This window comes from Postia placenta (assembly GCF_002117355.1).
Source record: "Postia placenta MAD-698-R-SB12 unplaced genomic scaffold POSPLAscaffold_16, whole genome shotgun sequence".
Lineage (NCBI taxonomy): Eukaryota > Fungi > Basidiomycota > Agaricomycetes > Polyporales > Adustoporiaceae > Rhodonia > Rhodonia placenta.
In genome coordinates this window covers 174,920-190,745 of record NW_020169847.1, presented here as the reverse complement: position 1 = coordinate 190,745, position 15,826 = coordinate 174,920, and the positions used below count along the sequence as shown (strand labels likewise).

The following is a 15,826-nucleotide window of genomic DNA, read 5'->3' as shown; positions in this document are numbered from 1 at the left end:
CGCGAGTGCCCATGGTCTTGAGTTCCACTATACAAGAGCAAGATGGCTATCATCAATATCAATGAATGCACAATAGATTATGGAGGACGTGAGTACTGCATGACAATCGAGTAGTGGATAGCGTTACGACAACACGGGACAAATGAGCAGTCTAATACCTGTGAAGCGGATAAATGCTACGACCGAAGCGAGCGATCAATGAGATCGAGTTCCTTCACATCAATGCCCTCGAAAGAGCGATTCTTTATGCGTCGCGTCTCCAGCTCGCGTTTCGCAAGGTATAGATGTAGGAGCTGGATGCAATCCTTGGCCTATCGCCGACGTCATTTTCAAAGGATCGTTCTGCTAAGAGGAGTCTGCTTACGACGATGTAGATGCCAAGTCCGATCGAGTTCCTCCACCTACGACCAGAATTCAGCATCACGTCAGCGAAAATACGAGTGCCCTACCAGACGGGGTCGCATTCTTCCCATGTCCGCGTGCCGCCACAGACGAGGTCAAGCGCGACCTTCAGCCCCGTTGCGACCTGCCGCATGTAGCTCATCTCGCCCCACGGCTGCGCTTCGAGCCAGCTGGCCAGCGTTGGAGGCACTCCGCCGCGCATCGGCGGGCGCACAGCGAGGAACCGCTGCAGCAACCGCGAGTGCCGCGACAGCCGGAGCAGGATGGCGCCCATGCAGTTTGCGATCGTGGGCATCATCAGCGCGCCGCTGATGAAACGACCGAGCGACGCGTTTGTGACGCGCAACGTGCGCTCGGCAACAACACCTGGGTCGTTGTCGCCGGCTTGCTCCTGGCCAGCATCGCCGTTGGCCGGCGCCTGCTCACCCTGCGCGGCCTGCTGATCTTGGTTGGCCGGATGCTCCCCATCGTTGATGTTGACACCTATGCGGGCGTGCCCACCGAGGTCCCAGATGACCTCACGGATGGTGTGCTGGGCGTTCGACGGAGTGCCCAATATCCAGTGCTTGAGCGTAGAGTAGCCCCGCCGGTAAAACGACGTCAGTATGGAATACGCTATGGTGATCACGATAGGCGAGGGTGGCCAGCCGAAAAGCGGGGCCGAAGGATAGACTGGAGCTTTCCGCACTAGCGGGTTCCAGCGCGCGGCCATCATACTCTGCGTTGAAGCAACAGGAGGCGTGGACGCCCAAGGGAGGAAGAGGGGAATGAGAGGTAGTGAAGTGAAGAAGCGAGTGCGGGATAGGATGAGGCTTAGAGGAATGAAGGGAAGATTGACGAAGGCGTGCCATGGCCAGTTGCTGAGGTCGTCAGTCAACAGGAGATCATACCTGGGCAAACATGGTCATTCAAATATACCAGACCCATGATCACTGGAAGCATGCGCATACATCTCCTTTCCAAGGAACACCTTCACTGCATAGGAGCCATACGCTGTGCAGACCACGTAGACTCCTTCCAGGAACATGCCGTCAACGGAAGATGCCATGTATATCGACAAGTCTACTACTCACCGAATCCAAACGATACCCCGATACCCACTATGCCGGCGACGCTAACAAACTTGCCGACGATAGATATGCTCTTGTTGACATTGTCTAGAAGTCTGAGGACAAATGGGTTGTGGCTCTCTAGCTCATACCTGGTGCCACATTGCGGGCATTTGAGCGCGTTCCCGGCCTTGGATGGATCCTGCTGAGCCGCTTGTATCCATTGAAGGAGACAAGACTCATGGGCGACGAGCGTGCAGCTGCAGGGATGCGTCCAAACCCTCGGCGGGTCTTCGGGATCTGCGGTAACGCGGGGCTGAGCGATCACTCGGAGCGGACAAGTCTCGGTGCGCACTGTCGTATCGCTCCTCTTCCCGACAAATGAAACATAGCTTGACCTGAAACAACTGTACTCAGTGGAAGTCCGTCGCGGAACTAGTCAAGAACAATACCCGCAGGTCGTCCACGGTCGGGACGTGGTGTTCAGAGTACATGGTTCTGGTTCAGACCAAGATGGACAGCGTCTGCATGAGGGAAACGGCATGCCACTCCAGACGCGCCTCAATTCACAAATGGAGACACGGAAACATTCAATTTTGAAACTGTCCACTAATTACACCATTTTGCAGGAAACAGACAGTGAGGGTTATCATAAAACTTAAGCGGAGACTACACTGGACGAGACAAGTTCCATGAGCGAAGCTGGAAAGGCTCTAGTGCTCATAAGGGGGTGTCTTTGCCCTGTCGTCATCCTTTTTAGGCTCATCCACGGGAGGCGTTCTCGCCCGGTCATCCCTGCGCTTTTCTGGAGTCGGGCTTCTGCGCCTCTCGGGCGTGCGACTCCTTCTCCTCCTGTCCCTGTCCCTGTCCCTGTCCCGGTCTACGTCCCGGTCGCGATCATCACGGTCCCGGTCCCGGTCTCGGTCGCGCTCACGCTCCTTGTCTCGGTCATTGCGATCACTGCGACGACGCGGACTACGGGAGCGGTCACGGTCACGACGGGGCGGAGGAGACCTCCTGTCGTAACGCCAGACCGACGAGGGGGGATTCTTTGCCCACTGCAAGAGGCGCGGTGACATCAGCCACTCATAGCCGCGTCACGGTTCAGACCGCACTCACCTGAATGCTCAGACGCGCACCCTCAAAATGCCTCCCATGCCTGTCGGGAGTACATCAGTACCTACGCAAAAGCCATCCACGTGGTACATACATGTCATAGTACGCATCTTCAGCATCGCGTTGGCTACGGAATTCGACAAAGGCATAACTGCGAGGGGATTCGAAGGGGACGTTGAGCGAGGATGCTTTCGGGCGGAATGCGGTACATCGAACGATCGAGATGGGTTGCGCTTCGTGTATACGGCGCTCCGCGGGCCATGACCAGGCCCATTCGTAAGTTGACTCGACGACAGCGGATAGAGCTCGGCAGGCTCGGACGGCGCATGTGGGTCGCGGGGGTTCCAGGCCACTCGACTAGAGCAAGGGGGTGAATAGCAGAGAGGAGATACTCACGGATTTGAGTTCGCGTGGGGGTTGCGAGGCGCCGGGACGTCGCAGCGAACTAAGGGACCATAGCTAAACGACAAGGGTCAGACTCTTCAATAATGGCACAAAAAGATTTGGAGAACAACCCACCGCTCAAACTCGTATGCGAGATCTCGCGCACGCGTTGTGGGTTGAAACCCACTCACAAACAGGATACGAGGCATGATTTTTACTAGAAGTCAGCGACGTGGTCAATGGGGCCGTCGTCGTCGAGATCAAAGGGGAACGTTAGTAGAGGGCCATCCGAGAGGGCGGAGTTGACTGGCCGAGTTTTGTCTTATTTGTCATGTGGCACGCGTCTTAACCTGACACCAGCGAGCCGTGTTGGCTGTACACGACGGTGCAGGACACAGCTCTGCCGGTGAGGAACAAGTTTGCCTAATTGAGTTGGCTTGTATGCTCATAAAATTCATACAGGCCGCTATTTCCCTTGTGTGCGGTTGGTTACGCAATAACTTTGTCGCGGTAGTGGACAGGGCTGCCAGTGAGTGGGCTCGGTCTGTCTTTACTGAAGAGTTCACTTAAACTGCATTCAGATGCATGTGGCGGAACGTTGGCCGCTTCAGCTGGACAAGGGCACATATCAACGCTGTTGATGACCGTGCACACCTAGCAAACAGTGTGCTACTTCACCGAGTTTACAGCCTCACAAAACTTTGCTGCAAGAAGCACAACGAACCCATATACGGAATTGTACAGAAATTCAACCTCATCCGCTCATTGGCCATCCATGATCGCGTCTTACGCAAAGTGGGGTTGTCCACACGCGACGTCTCGTTGTGGAGGCCTGTCACCCATACGATATCCTGGAGGAGGGCAGCCAGACGTTTGGAGCAGAGGGGCATCATTCTTCCTGTGCCAGATCTCACCAAGTTTCCTGGAGAGACACCCGTGGCGGAGCGACCTCAACCACCAACTTGGCTGGTACTCTACCTAATGTGCTATCACGCCAGACTGCCTGAAGACGCTCACGGTGTGCTGGCGCTAGCGTACTACCACTTCTCCGCCGCGCCTCCCCATCTCCGACCGCTCCTGATGGCCCTGGCAGCGGGCTGGCTGGCCAGATACAGGCAATTCGTTCACCTCGATCGCCTTGTTAAAGGATTCCTCGACTGGTCCTTACGCGCGCAGGTGCAGGATTTCGACTTCGCAGTGTGGCTTCAGCTCCTAGCGTATGTATCATCATCGAAGACCACAAGCGTAACGGTAATCATAATGCTGCGCGCCATGCAGTCGCGTGGTGTCAGTCTCGGCGAGAAGACGTACGACGCTCTGCTCAAGAGTCCATTCGCTACTCCTAATCTGGCAATGTATGTATTCTCACACATGCAGTCGTGCAAGTATCAGCCGACCGTCCAGCAACTTACCCGTCTCATCTCCTTGATCGGCGTGCATTGGAAACGGAGATGGCAACCGCACTTGCGCCTCCTCCACTTGCAGTTGGTCAAACGGGTACGAGCTAGCTTGTCGCCTGACATCAAAGCCATCGAGGCGCTTTACGTTCACTCTGAAGCTCGCCCCCGGCTGATGCATGGGTCTATCGGTACGTGGAGCCCCTATCTCCGCAGTGTCACACCCAAGGCAGAGCGGTCGTCCGCAGCAGGTGACACGCGCGATGGAGACGATGTGGCAACTCAAGAGCATGCAGTTGCCGCCCCCGTGCATTCAGAGGCAGAGGTTTCGGAACGCACCACTCCCGCTCTGGTTCTCTTTTCTGACAGCGTCAATACTCGCAGCGTTATCAAATGGAGAAGTCTCATGCGCATAGCAGCCTCCGACAAGTATGTTTCATCCTTGCAAATCCTTCGCGTGCTGCAGCGAGCACAAGTGGACCGCCCTATCTTGTCTTCCGACATGACAATTCGGCTATCCGCTATAGAAGGTCTCCTCCGTCGTAACGATTTCGCTAACGCACTTACTGTCTGGGACGAGGTTCGACAGCGTCCCTCGATGTGGTCGAAGTGGACCATTAGCGTCGGTGTTGAGACGCTTACCATGTCCGGTCACCCAAATCAAGCTCTTGCTCTCCTTGAAGATGTCAAGTCCTTACGTGATCCTCATGAAGGTTCCCCAACATTGATCGACACGGAGGCGATCAATGTCTTCATGACGGCCCTGAAACGCACGCGCCATCTGGACATGGTTTTTGCGTTATGGGACTACATGCAACCTCTGTTTGGAGTCACTCCCGATCGCCACACGTTGACGTCGCTACTCAAGACGGCTCGCTTGGCCACTCGGCTTCAGCCTTCGATGAGGGGTGCCCTTACAGAGCTGGGCCTTGGGCGACTCCTCAAACGGCCTGCGGCAGACATGCTCCCCGTGGCCGAGCAGGAGCAGCAGGCGTTTCATATAATGCACGAGATGCTGGCCCGTCATGAAAGCAGCACTGGGCTATGGCAAGGAGAGCGCGCTGGAATTGTTGCCCTCCGCCACACGAGGCGCATCCTCCTGAGCATCTGGCCCGAACTGCAGCACGTCGAGCCCCCTCCCGTCACAGCCCTGCGCCCAACCGGTGACTTCCAAGCCTCTTACCCCATTGCCGAGCTGTTCCGCAATGTCATGGGGCGTCCTGTTGCCACTTCGAACGCAGACGATGCGGGCGCGCGGACAGCGCCGTCGCCGGCTATGTCTCCCTACTCCCAAATCATCCCAAGCGATGGGCTTTTCCGTGCATACATCGACCTCCTCGCGACCGAATCGCAGGTGCCCCAGATCCCTCTTGTGCTGGCGTGGATGCGCTACCTGAACATTCGCGCATCACAGCACACCCTAGCCATTGCGCTGGTGTACTGGGCCGAGGTCAGCATGGATGCGCCATTCATGGAGCAGTGGAAGGGCGGAAGGAGCCAGTACGTGAAGCTGATCCAGTGGATGCAAGAGTGGGTAGGCCCCTGGCGCATGCCCACTGATGAGCATATCGGCATGCATATTCAACGGCTCAAGCGCTTCAGGGAACTGTCTATATCCAGACCCCAGTACGGGCGTCCGTAAGGTTGTATAGGATTAGAAAACATTTTCGAAGTCGGTCGCGCCTTGTGACCCTTGTGCTGTCGATGCACCATGTCGGACATGACCTGATATATCTGAGCTTGTCTAGGTGCTCCGAATATGGCTCTAGGTCATTATGAGGCTTTCCAAATTGCAATTGTGATACAACAATGGCTGAATCTGCAGGATACAACGTCGATAGAATACAGCAGTCTTCGTCTTCGTTAGATACGTCTGCCCTTTGCCGCGGCCTCTTTCTTCTTGGCCTCCAATTCTGCTGTCTTGGCTGTAGGTAGGGAGTATGAGAGATGCGCGTGAAGAGGTGAGGAGAGGACACACCCTCGGCTTCCGCCTTCCGCTTCGCCTGTGCAGCTTCGCGCTCAGCACGAATCTTCGCAAGACGGGCAAGGTCAATCTTGGCCTGTTCCGTCTGTCCTTGCTCGTGGAGCTAACAATTGCGTTATGCGATCAGGTCGCCCACAGGGACACAGGACAACATAGCCGACAAACCTTCCAGTAGCGTTCCTTTGCATCCTTCTTCTCCTTCTCTTCCCTGCGGAGAGCGAACATTGAATGTAAAACACGTTTAAAAGTACTGCACAGACATGCCGCGTACCTCTCACGACGAGTAAGCTCTCGTGGAGCAGAAAGGTCGGAAATGTTCATCTTCTTGCCTGCAGCAGTGTTGGGGTTTACAAAGAGCGGATCTTCCTCCTCCTCATCTTCGGCGTTCTGCTGTTGTTTCGCCTGCGCCTTCTTCTTCTTGAGTTCCTTTCTCTCTGCACGCGAGAGCTCGGGCTGCTGGCTGGCACCGCCGGCGGGCGCCTCATCAGGTTCCTCTTCAGACGACTCCTCGGACTCTTCTTCCTCAGATTCCTCCTCGTCAATCTCGCGCTTGTCTCGAGCAGCCCTAGGTAGCCACAGTCAGCCTACTCGCTACACATGCGGCCAAGACTGTTACCATCTGTCAGTTGCTACCGCAGTGCCGTTCTCATCAAGGGTAAGGTTTTTGCTTTGAACGAAATGGTCGTGATCAATGGCGCGCTCCAGGATGACGAGCGCTGTTAATTACCTAAAGCTGGGAGCAGAAGCCGATCAGTGCTTTCACTGAGTGATCCTGTGGCAGAACACATACTTTCGTCCTCCTCCACGCTTGACCTTGAAACCGCCTCTGGCCATGATGGTTTGAAAGCAAGAGTGGTGTGAATCGATGGAGGACGCGTCTCTTTACTTATCTTCCGGATTGACTCCTTCGGGCACGCAAGGCGCCGCCATTGGGACTTAAGAGCGCCACAAACCGCAAGTCACATGCGCTATTTCCCGATCAGGAAGGTCCTCATTGGTGTGCACCGTTACACCCCGACGTCGAACCAGCCATACGCGACGATGACTACCATCCCTGCCCGCCTCGCGCGCACAGCGCAGATTTCTGCCAATCCCGCCCAGGCCCGGCAGCGTGTAATCCAGCTCTACCGGGACTGGTATCGCGGCGTACGTCCCCGTCCATGGTAAGGCTGCCGACCTCGATCTAACGGCCCTGTAGGCACCGGAGATGGTTTCGCTCTATGCAATCCCCGTTTCTGTGCAGTATTTCCGGCAATGCATTCGCAGAAAATTTGAGGAAAACCGCTACGTCACAGATCAGCGCGTCGTCGATGTGCTCCTGCTCAAGGGCAGGCAGGAGTACCAGGAGACGATAAACCTATGGAAGCAGACGGACCATGTTATGGGGATTCTCTTGGAGACTCAATCAAGACCGCCGCGTTCCTTCCTGCAGAAGTTCTACGAGGGTGCGTACATATCAACGTGGTTCTGCTCCGTGGGCCTATTTAGCACTCACCGACCTGCAGGTCGGGACGAGGATGCTGTGCTACCTGCAGCTACCGGGGCAATACAGTAGAGCCCAACATACCTGAATCGCCTTCTACATGTTGCTTCCACAATGAAGGACTGTTTCATAACACACTCGGGATAGATGCAGAAATGATCTGAATGAGAGGGTCGATAGGCTCCATGACATATGACAAGTGAGTTTGACACGTGGATACATAACTAACAGTCGACGGGAACGTGTCCATGAGTATCGTGCACATATACGCTTCAATCAAGAATGCAAAGAGGGAGACAGTGGATAGCGAACATGTTATGAGAGGAAGTCGATGGGATCGTCATCGTCATTTGCAACGTTTGGCGGGGTTGGGAACATGGACAGGCGAGGCTGTAGGAATTTTGTGCCCTCTGGTGAGCAGCAGTAGCTTCTACACAAAAATCCAACTGACCTTTGGCTGCGGCTTATACTTACGTACAGTGCCCTTTGACAATTTGTTAGACGATGCGACATCATTCTCTTTATCTGCTGGACGCCTGTGCGACCCAGCATCAGCTCAGTTTTAGCTAGTTGTCTAAATGGAACCTACACTTTGGACTTGTAGGCATCTTCTGGTTTGGGTTTCCCAGTGTCCTTCTTGGGCTTCTTGGCACGAGAGGCATCTTCTCCTTCGGCTGTCTTCCTCTTGCGGCTACCTGGTGGCTGTACTGCAACATCCGCCAACACGCCTTCAGGGACTTCGTTCTGCTTCATCTTCGTCCGCTTCCGCGGTTCAGGATCAGCCTGTGTGCGACTTGGCTTATGTGTCTTCGCTTCTGCTAGTTGGCGTATTGTGCAGAGTGGCACATCGGAGCTTGAAGCATCATCCTCGTGAGGCGAGGGAGCTCTCGGTTTTGGCTTCGACCTCCTGGTATTTGCCTGCTTGACGACCTTGTTTGTGGACAGCGTCTCCGCATCCGTTGTGATGACACGGCCTCCTTTCTCCCGGTTAGCGGAACCACTCGCAGAACCACCCGATGCATTTTCACGCGGTTCGGGATCGTCATCCTGCGCAGGTCTGCCTGTACGGCCGCTGTTGGGCATGATTGCTGACCCAGAAGTCGACGGTCTTCGTTTCTTGGTCTTGACAGGATGTGATCCCTCGCGCTCCGACTCCTCGTTTTCTTCGGGAATGACAGGCAGTTTGCGTTTCTTCGGTGGGGCGGAGGATGGTTTCCGTTGCTCTGGTTCGTCATCTGTCTCTGACAGAACCGGCAGGTTGCGTCTTTTAGATGTCGCGGGAGGAGGGTCATCGGGCTCATAATTCTCTTCCGATGGGGGCGCGATAGGCAGCTTGCGCTTCGTCGTCTGGCGAGGCTTTGGAGGAGCGGACGAACTTGCTTTCTTCGCAACGGCTTTGCTTTCACCGTCATCGTCGCCTTTACGCGAGTTTGAAACAACCTTTTTACCCTTCCGGCTACCATTCACAGAGGTGGAGACGGGTGGAGGGTCCGCTGCCTTCACGATCTTGTTACGGGCCTTGCTTTTAGTCACTAGTGGGACGTCGTCGCTGTCATCTCCGCTTTCGGGCTCTGGAGGCTTCTTGGCTGGGCGAGCCTTCCTCTGTGCAGTAGTCTTCGACACCGTAGTACGCTTGGGTGGCTCCTCATCTGACGCGTCAGCGACAACCTCATCTGCGACTCGCGATTGTTTCTTCACTGCTCGTTTCTTCGGGGGCGGTTCTGTTGCACATAATCCCGTTGATGCGCAGTAGGAATGAGACAAAGTGTGACACTTACTTTCATTGGACGGGGGTGCTTGCTTCTTTGCCCTCGTACCCTTTACAGCAGGGCGTCGTGTTGAGGGCTTAGCAGATACAGCTTGACATAGTACCAAAGTTAGATCGTGTTCGAGCAATAATCATAGCAAGCTCTACTACTCACCTCCATTCTTAAGTCGGGCATCTTCTGCTACCTCCTGCTGCTTGGTATCTGGTTCGAGCGGGGACGTGTGTGAAGGACCTGCAAAAGACAGAATTCCGGTTAAGCTGAAATTACCCCGTGGGGGAACAACAGAGCCGCACCTGCACTGGGCTCTGCCTCGGGCACTGCGACGGATTCCTTCCGTTCTTTCGCGGTCGACTTTCTCCTCGCCTGGGCGATGGTACCGGCAGATTTCCTTCCCTTGCCCTTCGGCTTGGCTGATCGTGCGGGCACGTCACCGACCACGTCCTCATCAACGTCGGGGCCGGTGCGATGACCAGGAGTGGGAGACTCGCGAATGGCGACGAAGGATCTCCGACTTGCCCTTCGCCTTGCTTTCGACGGAGACTCTCCATCCACGCCTCGTGAGAGAAGAATGTCTAGCAAGGGATTGTGGGTTGCAGGCACGAATATACTAGTGCGCGCAGAGCCAGGTTCAGCGCTGTGGCTCGCAGGAGATACAACAGAGCGACGCACCCTCCCCTATCTCTATAGCGCGATTTCAGGCGTTCTATGCGCTTTGCGCGGCTGGCCTCTACTGTAGCCGCTTCCGCCATGGGGTGTGGACGACATTCGACTGAGGTCGTTGACCGCGGTGTCACGGACGTTGTGACACTATCCTAGCGCGTCTTGTCACGGGGCACGACGCAACCTGTCACGGGACACGATGCGTCGGTGTCACGCGCCCCCCACTGTCGCCCTCAGACTCAAAGACCAGACAGACGAATTCAGCCCGCCTTCTACTGAAATCTACTGCTTCATTCATTCCATCTGCTTGCAAGGTTTGATCCAGCTCTGCGGTCATCGAGCACTGTATTCTTCTCAACGTTCGAAGTTGAGAATACAACTACCAAATGCAGGTGGCGGGTGACAGCATGCGCACCCATGACGACGCCCCCATTCCCTACTCGGCCTGGTGCTGGTAGCACGCTCGCATATACCAGCTGACCATGTCCACGACGCTCGTCTTGGGCATCGCCGTTGCTACAGGCCTCCTCGTCTCCCGGACTTGTCGTGAGCCTCGCGAAGAAAGCCTCAAACAGACAGCATACATCCTCGAGAGCCAAGTCACTCATGCCAGATTGCTCCCAGAACCTTCTTCTCATGCGTTTTCCTACTCGACCCTGTCTTTCCTCTTGTCTCTGAACAGTCTGGAGTCGCATGAGCTCGACCTCTGGCGCGGCTGGGTCTTTGGCTACGACGGGCTCTTCTTCCGGCTCACAGGCCTGCGTCCTTCCGCATACTTGACAGATGCAGGTGGACCCGCATGCAGCATTCGGGAGAAACTCCTAGGCGTGCTCGCGCAGAGGGGGCACGATCCCCTGCGCTTTCGCGACGCGTGGATGATGTCAATGCCGAGCTACCTGGGCTTCGAGGGAATTAATCCGCTCACGGTCTATTTTTGCTATGACGGTAACGATAACCTGTGGTTGGTGGTGCTGGAGGTGATGAACCCCAATATGTTGGATGTCGCCCTCTGATGCATTGTCATCGTAGGTTCACAACACCTTCGGCGAACGACACGCATATACTCTAGAGATTGGCCGTGCAGAAGATGCATCTCCCGCTACAGGGTAAGTTTCGCCGCTATATGCAGATTGTGCGACAACAACGGTGCCGTGTAACTTTCCAGATTCTCCCATCAATGGACCTTTCCGAGACGATTTCACGTTTCGCCCTTCAATGATCGTTCAGGATTCTATACTGTGGCAGTTACTCCGCCTTCCCATCCTCCCCGCAACAGCCAGACAGACCCAGAAAGATTACATGACATGTCTCTGCCAGTAGTCCGCATTCATCTCCACACGCCGGGTCCAATCGAAGACGTTCCAGGTGCATTGAAGCTGACAGCAGTCCTCCGTGCCCGCAGCGCTTCTCCTCTAATGACTCGAAACCTGCTCACTGCTCTAGCAAAGCGGCCGTTTGTCCTGCTACTGTCCATGGCGAGGATCCTGTATCATGCGTGGGTTCTGCACTACAAGAAAATGCTTGACGTGTATGTACGCCCGGAACCGCACCCGGCGGTGCCAGGCTGGGGTGCGATCGCGGGCCCTGACATAGGGCCTCTGTTGCCACCCAGCGGAGGTGTAGGCTGGCAGGCGGAAGCCATGCTGGACAAGTACGCTAGATCGCGTGTGGAAGCGTTCCTCCGGCAAAGAGTAGACGAAGTCGGGATCAGCGTCACTCTAGTGTCAGCAAATCCCTTGTTTGCACCTCAAGTGTTCTCGCCCATTGGGAAGACATCAAGAGGAGAAGCCACCGAGCGTGACAGAAGTGCGGCCCTCACAATCTGGTATCTCTCGCCTCAGCTCTTTGTGACGCTCTTGCTCGCACCGTCTGCCGCCCACACGTTACTCTTGGGGTACCACACAGAACGGTTCTTTGTCCCCAGCTCTCTGTCTCTATTTGCCGCGGTCTTCGGAGCGCATGGCGGAGACAACTCACACGATACCGCTCCCGTTCTGACTGTCGCTCAGCGCATGAGAGCGAACGCTATTCCCCGCGAGCTTATGGAACTTCCTGGCTACACCGTGCCAGCTACGCATCCACTCGATCCGCCTCCCTCGCATGCAGTCCGGAATCTGCTCAATATTACAGTTATTTGGGCGGTGCTGGCATTAGCACGCGTTGAGAGACTGGTATACCGGCTGAGCCGAGCGAGGTTCGTGCGCGGAGAAGAGCCTTGGGGCCGGTGGGATCGTGCGCTTGATGCCGTAAAATTACGAGAGGCTGTGGGTGTTGACGCCGGCGGCTCAGTCTGACTGTCGAGATCACATAGGCGTACAAACATCCAGTATGTCATTTCTCATGTATGCGTTTGGATGTTTTAATAGATTACAGTTCAAACCCATGATGAAGTGAACACATTTGTATGTAGGTTTGCTTTTTGACTGGACGGTAACGCTGGAATTGGCGCCCCGATCTGATCTCCACCGGCGATATCACGCAGGAGTTAGCACTTACATAGGAGTTAGCACTTAGCGGTGGCTGCACAGCTATCTCTGCGCAACGACTCCCCAAAGTGCTATCCGCACTTACCATCACATACGATGTCGACAAGCGAAGCCGGAAAAGCTAAGCAGACTCGCAAGCGACAGCGACTGAGTTGCGTTGAATGCACAAAGCGCAGACAGGTGCGTCATTGAGTTGTATAGTACCATCACGTACGTCCCTGACGAGACCCCAGAAATGCGACAGGCAGATCCCTTGCGGGCTCTGTATCTCTCGCGGAGTTGCGCACCTGTGCCGTTGGGAACCTATTGTGGTCCGACCGATTCCTCAGCGACCGCCAGTGGATGCCACCCAGTCTGTGCCTGACGCGGAGAAGATCCAGGCGCTTTCTTCTCGCATCGCGGTCTTGGAGCAGATGCTTCTTGGCCAGAACGTTGCTCTCCCCACGGGGCAAGCTAGCAGCCGTGAGAGCAGTAGCGGCAGCGGAAATTCATTGACACAGTCGTCTAATGATCCAGAGTCCTTAGAGAGGCAATCAGCAAGGCAGAATGCCATGGCGGCACCCTCACCTGACACGACTATTGGAGGTCCACATGCTCTGTATGACTTCAAGGTGCAAGCCGCCGCTGTTGCTTTAGCACAACTATCCCTTGCACCTCGCGACGAATACGTTGGAGGAGGCACCATACTCTGTGCCCTGCACAAGGTATATACGATTGCCTTTCCGCACTCTTGGTTTCACTAACTCACGCCTTGCAGATGGGCGACCCCGAGACGTGGCGTTTCCCATTTTCCCGCTCCGCTTCTGTGTACGCCGCCTCATCGGGTTCTTCACAGCCCGATATGCATCCCATGGCAGTACCCATGCGTGCATTGGTTGCAAACATGCCCCCGCGTGCCATCATCTACTCGCTCCTCGATACGTTCTTCGCCGCACGCAACTGGGAGTTTGGCTTGCCTGAGGGCTGGGTGCGCCGCAGCTGCAACACCATGTTCTCCTACCTCGATAGGCGGTGCCCGGGCACAACCTGCCGCTTTCCCGGCATATGCACAGCGTGCAACGAGATTATCAACCCGCACTGGATAGCCCTGCTCTTCGCCATACTTGCACTCGCTCCTGCGCCTGCGGCAGGGGTCACGGGCACGGACACTATCGACCACGCGGCGTATTTCACCCAGGCCCTCACCGCGAAGCGCCTGGGCGAAGACATCCTCCTCGCGGTCCCCGTCTACTGTATGTCTGAGAAGTATGTCCAGGGCGCGACACACAGTTGCATCGCCGCTGCACTGCTCTCCGCGTACCTCGCGGACCGCGGCCGCATGAGTGAGGCGTGGAAGGTCGTCGGATACGGAATGCGCGTCGCGCAGGCTATGGGTCTGCACCGAGACCCGTGCTGGCGCAAGTGGGACCATATGAGCAAGGAAGAGGCGGAGATGCGCACGCTAGGGTGGTGGCTGCTTTGGATGCGTGATCGGTAAGTGTCCCGTAACGTTCATTGGCGTAAGTGCTAACACCGCATCATATTCATAACCAGGATCTATTCTTTTATCCTCGGCCGACCGACGATGGCCCCGAAGGACTCTTTTGACGTGACGGTGTTGCCTGGCCTTACGCATGGTGATGGCTCGCCAAATCCACATGCACCTTTTTTGAAGGCCTTCATAAGGCTTTGCGAGGTCATTGGCGATGGTGCCGACAGGGTGAGTAACAAACATCTCTATTTCAACAATATCCTAACCAATATACGCAGTGTCTAGGCATCCGTCCACCTTCACTCGTTGATGTTCTCGACGTTGACCGCACTTTCCAAGTATGGCTCACAGATCTCCCGTCGCAGCTTCAATGGCGGTCTGATACTTACCTTTCTTCTACTGCCTCCCCTCCACCATCCCGATCATCGCTACATCCACCCTTCAGTGCCACAGAACTCGCTCTCCAGCATCAACGTGAGATGCTCGCGGCGTATTACCTCGGTGGTCTCATGAACATGCACCGCATATATCTCATGCAACCGCCCCCGTCGCCAGCCGCCACTGCAGGCAAAGCACAGCGCTCGCCTAACCCCTGCCGTGAGGCGTGCATCACGCTTGCGCTCGAGCTCGTCCGTGTTCTCGTTGCCTCACCGCTCACTGCCGCCTACCTTGCCGCGCTCATCCCGTCCAACACCACCGGTCCATCGGAGATGATTCCGCAGCCGTTGCATCTTTTCCACCGCGCGTACTTCCTCTTCGACGGCGCGGTCTCGCTCGTCGGCGCCCGGGCCCAGACGCCGCCACACCCGCTCGAGGAATCGTGCCTCGCGCAGCTCAGGCGCGCGCTGCGCATCCTCCGCGCATGCGCTGCTTCTGCAGACAAGCAGAACACGTTCGACGGGCTGGGCGAGACCGCGCGGCGGGCGGTCAGCGTACTCGAGGCGCTCTGGCGCGCGGTGGGCGCGCGCGCAGGGGACCCGCACGAGACGAACGACAATGCTCGACAGCCACCTGCCCCTCCGCCGCAGTCGAGCACATCATCCCCTTCGGCCCCTCCGCCATCTGGCGACCGCTTACAGCACCCCATGTCGCTCTCCCCGTCTGGCTTTGCAGTAGCAGAGATGTCCCCGTTCAGCACTCAACCCATTGAGTCGAACGTGCGTGCCTGTCCGCTTTATGACTTCTTTTCGCCCTCGTCTTGCCCAGAGCCTAGCACAAGCACGCAAGCATTTGATCTTGGGTCCGACGCTGCCGCGGCCGCGACTGTCTCAGCCGATACTGCCCAGCCCATTTCCAACGACGCTTCCTTGCCTCTCCCATGCCCTGATTTCCTTGCATTTATGGCATTATTGCAGACTCCTGACGCATCGTGCAATCCTTTCGCTTGGTCTTCCTCCACCGCCAGTGCGCTTGATATGCATGGCGTAGAACCCCTACTCCCTATGACACCTTTTGACATGTTACAGTTCATCAGCAGTGGCGGAGAGACCTCAATGAACCCCTGGCCAAGTGCAGGCAGCGGTGACTACACTGAAAATGAAGGAGTTAGCGGTCATACACAATACGATATAGGCCATTAAAATTTGCGCTGTAGAGTGTGTCCATGGCTAATTCATAAGTCGTGA

General features: G+C 56.0%; 7 protein-coding genes across 7 annotated transcripts; 3 read left to right on the top strand and 4 right to left on the bottom strand.

Annotated features, from left to right (window-relative positions):
* Window positions 1-55: 55 nt before the first annotated feature.
* On the bottom strand, window positions 56-1,960 carry POSPLADRAFT_1067631 (hypothetical protein). The gene is made up of 7 exons (XM_024482209.1): window positions 1,904-1,960; window positions 1,807-1,849; window positions 1,476-1,751; window positions 1,353-1,416; window positions 450-1,292; window positions 365-401; window positions 56-311 (listed from the first exon to the last, which is right to left on the bottom strand). The coding sequence occupies exons 1-7, from the start codon at window positions 1,943-1,945 to the stop codon at window positions 177-179; spliced, it is 1,440 nt and encodes a 479-aa protein (XP_024334692.1). The 5' UTR covers window positions 1,946-1,960; the 3' UTR covers window positions 56-176.
* A 58-nt stretch (window positions 1,961-2,018) lies between these two features.
* Window positions 2,019-3,217, bottom strand: POSPLADRAFT_1173873 (hypothetical protein). The gene is made up of 5 exons (XM_024488258.1): window positions 3,087-3,217; window positions 2,964-3,026; window positions 2,662-2,718; window positions 2,571-2,610; window positions 2,019-2,509 (listed from the first exon to the last, which is right to left on the bottom strand). Exons 1-5 carry the CDS (start codon window positions 3,158-3,160, stop codon window positions 2,165-2,167), a joined length of 579 nt encoding a protein of 192 aa, XP_024334691.1. The 5' UTR covers window positions 3,161-3,217; the 3' UTR covers window positions 2,019-2,164.
* Window positions 3,218-3,536: 319 nt separating this feature from the next.
* Window positions 3,537-5,990, top strand: POSPLADRAFT_1155059 (hypothetical protein; the record flags this gene model as incomplete). The annotated part of the gene is made up of 2 exons (XM_024486909.1): window positions 3,537-4,349; window positions 4,488-5,990. 2 exons carry the CDS (start codon window positions 3,537-3,539, stop codon window positions 5,988-5,990), a joined length of 2,316 nt encoding a protein of 771 aa, XP_024334690.1.
* POSPLADRAFT_1041457 (hypothetical protein) lies at window positions 5,901-7,223 on the bottom strand. Its single transcript, XM_024477914.1, has 7 exons — window positions 7,123-7,223; window positions 7,076-7,078; window positions 6,949-7,002; window positions 6,604-6,897; window positions 6,498-6,540; window positions 6,327-6,435; window positions 5,901-6,273 (listed from the first exon to the last, which is right to left on the bottom strand). The coding sequence occupies exons 1-7, from the start codon at window positions 7,164-7,166 to the stop codon at window positions 6,212-6,214; spliced, it is 609 nt and encodes a 202-aa protein (XP_024334689.1). The 5' UTR covers window positions 7,167-7,223; the 3' UTR covers window positions 5,901-6,211.
* Window positions 7,224-7,373: 150 nt separating this feature from the next.
* Window positions 7,374-7,887, top strand: POSPLADRAFT_1154750 (hypothetical protein; the record flags this gene model as incomplete). Its single annotated transcript, XM_024486880.1, has 3 exons — window positions 7,374-7,478; window positions 7,531-7,777; window positions 7,838-7,887. 3 exons carry the CDS (start codon window positions 7,374-7,376, stop codon window positions 7,885-7,887), a joined length of 402 nt encoding a protein of 133 aa, XP_024334688.1.
* Window positions 7,888-8,130: 243 nt separating this feature from the next.
* Window positions 8,131-10,852, bottom strand: POSPLADRAFT_1049646 (hypothetical protein; the record flags this gene model as incomplete). Its single annotated transcript, XM_024479810.1, has 8 exons — window positions 8,131-8,205; window positions 8,294-8,351; window positions 8,405-9,056; window positions 9,594-9,674; window positions 9,738-9,815; window positions 9,878-10,191; window positions 10,254-10,396; window positions 10,628-10,852. 8 exons carry the CDS (start codon window positions 10,850-10,852, stop codon window positions 8,131-8,133), a joined length of 1,626 nt encoding a protein of 541 aa, XP_024334687.1.
* Window positions 10,727-15,726, top strand: POSPLADRAFT_1155119 (hypothetical protein; the record flags this gene model as incomplete). Its single annotated transcript, XM_024486914.1, has 10 exons — window positions 10,727-11,221; window positions 11,274-11,350; window positions 11,410-12,476; window positions 12,655-12,728; window positions 12,773-12,910; window positions 12,964-13,434; window positions 13,488-14,203; window positions 14,264-14,429; window positions 14,480-15,605; window positions 15,668-15,726. 10 exons carry the CDS (start codon window positions 10,727-10,729, stop codon window positions 15,724-15,726), a joined length of 4,389 nt encoding a protein of 1,462 aa, XP_024334686.1.
* Between the last annotated feature and the right edge of the window lie 100 nt (window positions 15,727-15,826).